At 53.5% G+C, this 9094-nt stretch overlaps 1 protein-coding gene across 13 annotated transcripts in view; it reads right to left on the bottom strand.

Moving 5' to 3' along the window:
* FAM193B (family with sequence similarity 193 member B) overlaps nt 1-9094 on the bottom strand; it is a 31476-nt gene that overhangs the window by 3284 nt on the left and 19098 nt on the right. For 10 of the 13 annotated variants that reach the window (XM_045446851.1, XM_045446841.1, XM_045446896.1 and 7 more), the window contains 4 exons: nt 8613-8814; nt 7454-7693; nt 326-1346; nt 94-169 (listed from right to left, as the gene is read on the bottom strand). In XM_045446851.1, coding sequence (XP_045302807.1) covers nt 94-169; nt 326-1346; nt 7454-7693; nt 8613-8814 — 1539 coding nt within the window. The remainder of the gene's footprint in view (nt 1-93; nt 170-325; nt 1347-7453; nt 7694-8612; nt 8815-9094) is intronic. The other 3 variants (XM_045446856.1, XM_045446860.1, XM_045446868.1) reach the window with 3 other exon arrangements.

Below are 9094 nucleotides of genomic sequence, written 5' to 3'. Positions count from 1 at the left end.
TGGTGGGAAAGCTTGGAGAGGCTCTCCCTCTGAGGGAGTCGGGCTGAGGGAGAGCCTGAGTGTGGGTGGGCGAGAAGGCATCCCCACACCTACCTCTTGAAGTACTCCACCTCCCGGTCAGTCTCATCCATCTCCACCCCATCCATGTCCTTGGGCAGGAACACATCGTCTAGGAAGACACAGCCAGGAGGGCTTAGTGCCCACGGCCAAGCCTCTGGGGTCATGCTCTTAGGGCAGCACTGCCCACACGCAAGGATTACCCTCCACCCTCTGGCCTGGCTGGGGTAGGGGTGGGGGGTCAGCCCTCAATTCCTGGTGCACTCACCCAAGGAGGCGGCTGTCTTCTCCTGCTTGTTGCGGCTCCGGCGGCTGCGACCCTTGCCCTGTGGCAAGCTCTGTGGCCTTGCTGGGCCTGGGGGCTGCACAGACTCCTGCTCCAGAGGCCGTGCTTTGGCCTCACCTGGCCAGTTTCGCCAGGAGCTGCCCTTCTCGTCAGCTTTGGGGCCGGCAGCCCAGCCTGGTCCTGGCTGACTCCCCCGGCTCCCTTCTCCAGCCTCAGCACAGCTGCCCACTTTGGGAGGCTCTGTGGCCTTGCCTGGCTGCTTGGTGCTGGGGATCTGGCCCTTGGCATTGGGAACCTCGAGGCTGGCAGGGGACCGTGGGGCTGGGCTTGCCTCGATCTTCTTGGCCTGACTGCCCTGTCTCTTGCCCTTCCGCGGCTTCCCAGCTGAGACCACAGGCTCGGGCAGCTCCTGCTTGCAACTGGGAACCTCCTTTGGGCCTGGCTCCTCAGGGCTAGGGTTGCCTGGCTTGGGTGTCTTGACCCAGATCACCCGGGACAAGTTGGGCACGGCGTTGAGTCTCCTCACTAGCCCATTCTCAGGGATGATACCAGGAGGGGGCCCCCTCACCTCTGTCCATGGTGGGTGGGAGCCTCTCATTTCTGTCCATGGTGGGGCTGGCTCACCTGGAACTCGTAACGTGTGGTTCTGAGAGGAGCCCAAAGTCAAAGGGGACAGGTCAAGATTAATGTCAGGCCGTTGCTCTGAGGAACCATTGAGGTTTGAGGGGGATAGGCTCTGGGGCTCTGGCTCAGCAGCACCCTCCTTAGAGAATCCATTGCTGTCCATGTTGAGCTCACATACACTGAAGCTGGCACGGATAGAGTCCTTGACAGTGTTCTTGATCTCTTGCAGACGGCTGCTCAGGAAGCTATTTACTCGATCCAGCTCCTGGTCAGGCCACTCCAAGAGCCTCTCCCTGGCAGGCCTTGGCTCCCGGCTTCCAGAAACACTACGATTCACCTGCTTTAGAGCTTCTGCTGCCAAGTGGGCCTTCTCCTTTTCCTGCCAACATAAGACGCAATTTCAGCGGAGGCCAGGCAGCTACCAGGCACAGTGTGACACCTGACACATCAGCCTGGGGCCCGCCTTTGCGGCTAACTGGCTAGAGGCAGGGTGTTGCCATCCTGGCCTGCTCACCCACCCTGTGGGAGTGAGGATGAAATGCAATCAGACAGGTGCATGTCCTGGGGATGGAGACAGACCCACAAAGGATAGGGTTTTTATAGCTTGTTCGTCCAGAGCCCTGGTGTCATAGGGCCTACGGACACTAGGACTCAAAGGGATAGGAATGCAGCTAATTGTACCTTGCCTTCCAGGCTTGAGCTTAAGCAGTTCAATCACTTGCTGAGTCTCCGTGGACTCATCTGCAAAAGGGGGGAACAATAATTCTGGAGTGAAGACAAAACTGGGGATGCATGTGAGGCAGATGGCTGCTACAGAAGCATTCTCTCCAATTCTGCTGGTGGTAGGGGAAAAAAGCTGTGGTATCATGGGGGGGGGGGGGAGGCTTTAAGAAGATGGGCTGTGAGACCACCATGGCCACCATGGTAGGTCAGACTGCTCTGGATGGCAGGAATGTGTGTATGGGCACTATGGAAGAGGGCGAAGTTCCCATACGAAGGCCACTCACCACTCAGCTGCCTCCAGTAATCAAGGCCATGCCTGAAATGTGCCTGATGGCATACAGTGGCAGCCACATGGGGCCCCACAGCAAGATGTAAAAGCAGCCCCTCTACCTATATGAGAACTTGGGGGCTGGACTGTTAGTCAGTGTCAACAGATCTCGTTCTGGAGAGTAAAAATGAAAGTCTTTGGGCTCTGAGTCACCCCATTCCTTTGCTCAACCTCAAGTGACCAGCAGGCCAACAGGCCTTTAGAGGGAGATGGGAGACAGATGTCAAAAGCCCACGGGAAGGAGGTGATGGTGGTGCTGGGCCAGGGGCTAGATGACTTCCACATCTCACGTATTTCTAGCTGATGTGGGAATGGAGGGGAGAAACAGGAAAACGAAACTGGGGAGAGAAAAGAGGGCTTGCGACCACTTCAGAGTCAACTTAAAGAGGGTGACTCTGTGCCCCAGCAAGCATCCATCTGTTTTAAATATGGCTCTGCAACTGACTAGCGCCACAACTGTGGGACCTTGGACAAATCACTTACTCTCTCTGAATCTTATTGTCCCCCTTTGTAAATTCGGTAGAAAAACTACCTACCTATTCCTCATGGTGTTGCTAGGAGGACATCTGAGGGGGCATGTGTCCCTTTCCCTGGGTGCTGACAAGGCTGTGCCTTGGCACCATGGTGCTCATGTGAGGAAGCAGCTCAGTCTGGAGCAGTGTTTCCAGCCATGTGCCCTGAAGTTTAAGGCCATGAGGATGGACAAAGGAATGGAAGGCCTTTCAAATCACTCCTCCCCTGCACCAGCCAACTTTTTCTGTTAGGAATGGAAGTTCTATGCAGGATTTCAAATCTGAAAACGAGTTAGAGGGAGCGATGTGGGACCACGCACGGCTTGGTAGTGAGAGGAGGACAGAGCACAGAACACTAATTTGTTACATGCCATGAGCCTGACCCTTCCCGCATGTCATCTCGTTTCACCCTCACAATGGCCCCTGGCAAACATTATCCTCAATTTGCAGATGAGGACATGTGACTTTGGAACGAATAAGGAACTGGCCCAAGGTTACATAGCTAGAACGTGGCAGAGTTGGGACAGCACATCCAGGTGTGATCTGCAGTTCCTATGGCTTTCAATCCTGTTTGACAATCACTTCTTGACCATCAACTAGGAGGCACTGGGCTGGGCTCTGGGCAATTTAACTATGCATGAGAACTCTGCTGAGGGAGGCAGACATGCAAACAGGCTGTTTAATGCTGAGTAACAGGGAAGAAAGTACTATCGATACTCTGGGAACCCAGGCCAGGCCATCAGTGGTGCTTCCCACAAAGGAGGCAGTATCTCCCTGGGCACTGGAGGGTGACTGGGATCGTCCTGGACAGAGACTAGCACTTTCTAGGCAGGAGGAGGAGCAAGTGCAAAGACTGGGAAATGGGCACACACAATCTTTAGGGAATGCAAACATTCATAGGGAGAGCTGGAGCCCCAATTTCTTTTAGGAGAGTGGTAGGGAGTGGTGGGCAGGAAGGCCAGAGGGGAGAGACTGAGAAAGAAAGCTGGCAAGCTAAGCAAGGACTGGATCCTGAAGAGCCCTGCAGGCCACGCTCAAGTCTGGGTTTGATCCCAAGGGCAATGTTCGGCCACTGAAGGCTTTTTAAGTAGTAGTAGTAGTACAGTGGAGAGAGAAGTGGATGGTCTGAGCTATTTGGGAGGTAGTGGGCTGGGATTTGGTGGCAGGTGGGGAGAGAATGAGAGGAGTTACAAGAACAACACTGACAACCACTGGTGCTGCTGCAGCAGCTTCCCTGACCACATGTTTTGTCGAACCTTTCTGTGCATCACTCCATTTCATTCTCGCAACCATCTGAGTTAGGTTCTACTGTTATTCTCATTTTGTGGATGAAGAAACTGAGGCTTAGAGGTGAAGTGATTTGCCCAAGGTCATCCAGCAAGTGTGGCAGAGCCAGGTTCCAAACTGAGGTCCGATTCCAAGGCCCGCTGCTCTCAATCACCATGATGCGTTCCTCCCAGAATGGCATCCTGGGTTCTGGTTCAGGCAACTGGGTAGATGGTGGTGGTGCCATTAACTAGACAGACAACGAAGAAGTAAAAGCAGGCCTCTTTGGAGAAAGATAACAAGCTCAGTTTTGGATGTGCTCAGTTTGAGTATTGGTATGACATTTGTGAGGAGGTGCCCAGTAGCAGCAGGTATCAGTGTGAAGGGCAGGGAGGAAACAGGTGGACATAACGAACCAGGAACGACACTATCTAGATGGCTTCTCTTTCTCAGAAAGATATCCTTTAGGGGGAGGGTCAGAGAGAGAAAGAGGAGTCCACAAAGGAGACAGAAGAGAGATCAGAGAAGGTGAGAAATCTGGAGAACACGGCATTCCCGTTGTCCTTTCCCTGTCCCCGCCTGGCTGAAGACAGGGCTGAAGAAAGCAATATTTGAAAAGGACAACCAATACAAAATGTGAGATGCTGCCTAGCTGACAAAGAAGGTGGGCCAGGAGAGTGTGATTTGGCAACAAAGTTGTCACTGGTGGCTTGGGGGGGGGGGGGCGGGGGACAGTTTGTGAAGACAGTGCAAAGACAGTGAATGCAGATAACATTTTTCAAGAAATTTGCCAGGAAAGAGAAAGAGGTGAGGTGGGTGAGAGAGAGAGAGACGGGGGGGGGGGGAGGGAGGGAGGGAGGCTGTACCCTCAAGGCATAATTTGCTTTCAAAAGAGAGAGTACTGGGCATAGTGAAACACTGGGAGACAGCCCAGAGGAGAGACCAAAGCCAGAGCAGGAAGCTGAGGTTAGACTGAGGAGGCAGGAAAGGACTGTAAGGCCTTAGGCAGGAGAAGGGGTAAACTCTTCCCTCATGACAACAAGTCTGCAGGTGGAGTGGTAAGATGCTGAGAGAGTGCCTGTCTGCTGGCTTTTTTCCCTTGCTGAAACAGGAAGTGAGGTCATCTAACAAAAAAGAAAGGCTGGGTGGGGAAAGCCTGGAGGTTTGAGAAGAATCTGGAGGTCTGACAAAGAAGCTGTGGTAGACAGAAATGATGAAGAGCGTAGATCAGGGAGCTATGCCTGTTGGGCAATGTGAGGGCTCAAGCAAGCAGGAGACCAAGGGGCTTTGGTGCCACAGACAGATCTGATCTAGAGCTTTCCTTGAATTACAAAAGGGGAGAGGCAGGTAGGGGTCAAACCCAGGGCTGCGATTTTTCTGAGTGGGTGTAATGTAAGGGCAACAGGGCAAGGAATTGAGAGTATTGGTAAGACAGTGAGTCAATGATGGTCAGGGGATCTCTATGGCCTGGGTAATGGAGTAAGGGGCAGGTGACAGCCTTTAATGGACGAATAGGAGTGGCTGAAAGGTTGCAGATGACAGAGCCAGGGTCAGTTTCAAAGGAGTAGGGGTTAGTACATGAGGGACAGACAGTCATGGGTCTGCAAATGATATAAGGGAGCAGAAAGACACTTAGCTTTATTGGTCTCCTGAGGTGGGAGAGAATGAGCAGTCTCCACTGGACGGCTCCCAGGGGAAGCTGTGTTTGTGATGGACAGCCAGACTGTGGTTAAGTCTGAGGGAGAGGAAGGACACTGGAGAGGAGGCTGATGTATAAACAGATAATGACCATGACTCCCTATCACATGACCTTGCAACTGCCTGGTGCTATGTTGTATTCTGGCCTCTAGACTGGGCTGGGCAGACAGTAGCTGTGCAGCAAGTTTCTGAATGAGTGAATAGAGGGTGATAAATGGCAGCTAAGGGAGACATGCAAGGTAGAGTGGCAGTACAGTAGCAGGAGTTATCTGAAGTCTGAGCTTGGAAGGAAGTTGTTGGAAGGAAAAGGAGGGGAGAAAAGAGACTGTTACTGGCGTTACCAGCAAAGGGGTAGGGATGTATGAGCACAGATTTATGGAAAGCACGCAGGCCTACGAACTTCAAGGTGTGCTCTCTGGGACCTAACTGGAAACCACTGCCTTAAGCGGCTAGGGAAGGCTAAAGAGACTGCTGTTGCCCACTAGACACTTCTGGCCAGGCAACACTGGATGGGAGAAAGAAAGTGCTGACCATTTTCTGAAGGCAGCGGTGGAACCTCTTGGCTCACTACTTCAGGCTGCAGGGAAAGGGTCCTGGTTTGTCCTTTGGGCTGGAAAAAGATGTAGAACTGCTGCTTTCCAGAGCACCAGGGCCGTTTGACCACCCAGGACCTGGAGCAAGCTGGTTGTCAAACCCAACTCTTCGGCTGCTGGGCTCCCGAGTGTGGCACTGTGCAGACACAGCTGGGGGTGGGCAGGTGAAGAGGTAATGAGGCAGCAGGGGACGGGCCGTCAAGCCCTGGGGCTCGCCTGGGAGCAGGGCTGCCCAGAAATAGCTCACTGGGTTCTCTCCTCAGCCCTCTGAGGAGCTCACCCAGCCCATGGCTGGGTCCTTCCCATGGCTTCAATTACACCTCCAAGCTGGAAACTCCCAGTCCCACACCTCCATCTCCACTTGAAGGTGGCGATTCTCCTGAGAATCTCAAAGTCAACGTGCCCCAACTGAATTTCCTGTCTTCTGCCAATCTCATCCTCGTTCAGTGAATGGAGGGCACACCATCCTGTCAGTCATCCAAGCAAACACCTGGGAGAAATCCTGACTCCTTCATCTCTGTTCTACAATCAGATTACCAAAGCTGGTCATGTCTGCTTCCCTTGCTCCAGCCCCAGCATCATTCAGCTCTCCCCTGGCCCTCGATATTCCTTCCTGGAGTGTCAACCCTCCAGGCTACCTTCCATATTGCCACACAGTCACAGTGGAATAAAGATCTGACCTAGCGCATCCTTTGATAAAAGTCCTGCAGGGACTCCCCTCAGCTATAGGATCAAGTCAAAGCTCTTTAGCAGGGCCTATGAGGCCCTTTCTCACCTCTACTAGCTGTCCTGCCTCTGCTCTATTTGAGCTCTGGTTACACCAAACTGCTGTGGATGTGCTATGCCTGCTGCCAGAACTCTCCTAAGGAATCTGAACTCATTCCCTACAACTCAGCTTTCAACTCAGCCTCTTGGTAAGCCATTTCCAGCATGCCCAGGCAAGATGGGGGGAGGGGGTTCCCTTATCCCAGTGCTTGACACATGCTAATGTGCTCGTCCAGTTTTGTGTCAGTCTCTCCACTGGACCAAGCTTCTCCAGGGAGAGAACTTAACTGCGTCATGCTTTGGCTCCCAGTATTTGTAGAAGTGTTTGCTGAATGAATACATGACTGACTGACTGAAGCAATTCTTGTGCTTTGAGGAATCCAGCAGTTTCTGAGGCCAGGACTCGTCTTTTCTCCAATCATTGGCCCCAGGCTCCCTGACCCTTATGCCTCCCAAACTCATACAGACCTTCCCATAGCAGTGAGCTGTGCTAAGGCTTCTGGCAGCCAGCACTGTTTGTGCCCCTGAAGTCTTGGGGGACTGGGGCAAGGGATTCCTTAGGGAGGAGAGGTGGTACAGCTAGGCTCCCCCCCACACCCACCTTCTTTTTCAGCTTGTGCCGGGCCCGCTTGGCGGCCCTGGCGCTGTTGGGGACTTTGGGCTCCGTGCTGTTGATGAATTCCAGCAGCTCATCCACATCTCGGTGGTCCACGGCGGGCTCCCCAGGGATCCCGCCCAGGGTGCCCCCCTTCACGGGCAGCTCCTCTTTCCGCCTGGTCAGCCTCGAGCGGAGCTTCTCTCGGATCTCTGTATAATTCCGACTCGTCGGGGCAGCGGGTGGCTGGGGGAGGGGGAGGTGCTGACGTTACACACCCTGGGCCCGGGAAGCCCGGAGCACTCCCACCCGCTGGCACCGAACATGTGGTGAGAAGCGAGACAACTGTTCTTTCTACCACAGCCACAAAGGCCAAGTGGCTTCAGCCTCGGCCAGGCCCAGAGCTAAGGCAGCGGTGGGCGGAGGGAGTGGGAGGTATGCAACAGCATTGTGAGCCCACTGACTTGGGAGCCAGGAAAGCAGGTTTGAGCCCGGGCTTTGTCACTCGGAAGCTGTATGACCTTGGGCAGGTCACTTAGTCTTTGTGTGCCTCGATTTTGTCATCTTTGAAATGAGAATAATAACCCCTAGCTCAAAAGTGACTAACAATGTGATTACTTTCATTTCTTCTGTCCTCAACTGCTCTCCCCTAGCCGGCGGCCCTTTGCTCTGCACTTTCAGACTTCTGAACTGTTTTCGCTCTCTGTACAGACAGCACATACTCTGCCCTGAACCTTCTTCCTGATGCCGCCTGTGCTTACGGCCTATCCCTCGCAGTCTCTCACACTTGGAGGACTGAGAGCCTTTGCTTTCACTCTGCCTTCATCACGCACAAGTGTTGTTCACTTCTCTGTGATTACACACATATACATACTCATCAGAAACATAGCTTTCTCTCTACCATTTCCTTTCCTTTTGCCTACGGAAAAAAAGTCAATCTTAAGGAGAAACCAGGAAAAGAGCAAAGGGAGCAAAGTGTTGAAAAATCCCTACCTCACAAATGTGCTGTAAGGGTTAAGTGAGTGGACACAGGCTGCGAGAACTCAGAAGGTTCCAGTGTGGTTATAATCCCCCTGAGCAAGGGGAACTCTGGGGAGAGTAGGGTGCTCCTTTGGCTCACCTTAACTGGCCCTCAGCCCTCTCTGGCCTGGGCAGGCTCACTCACCGCATTGTGGCCGAAGAACTCACAGTAGCAGCAGTCACAGAACTTTCCATCTCTCTGGTGAGTGGAGGATGAGGTGCAGGAGCTGCGCTCTGAGCTGCTGTCCTCTTCCTCACCCAGGCCCTCATCTGCCTCGCAGGGCTGGGGAAGCTGGCAGGCCAGGCCACTGTGTGTAAACTTGTGCCCTTTACACCCAGGGTCTCTGCTGATGGGGGAGAAAGATAAGCCCACAGATGAGGGAGGGCATGGAAGGAGCAGGCTGCAGCAGGAGCCCGGGGAAGCATTCTCACCATTGCCATCCCAACTACCCTTCATGTGCCTCATCCCACAAAGGCCGAAGCAGTCAGATTGTTATCAGTGCCTCTCACAAAAACAGGGCCATCACCCTGTGGGCTGTGAGCTGATGGCTCTCCTGAAGCATCCAAAGGAGGTCAACAGGGTCAATTTCCTTTTACCCTTTAGGTCCTTAGACCAAATCTGCACCA

The sequence above is a fragment of the Leopardus geoffroyi genome, chromosome A1 (genome assembly GCF_018350155.1).
Source record: "Leopardus geoffroyi isolate Oge1 chromosome A1, O.geoffroyi_Oge1_pat1.0, whole genome shotgun sequence".
Classification (NCBI taxonomy): domain Eukaryota; kingdom Metazoa; phylum Chordata; class Mammalia; order Carnivora; family Felidae; genus Leopardus; species Leopardus geoffroyi.
This window is presented reverse-complemented; position numbering and strand designations above follow the sequence as displayed.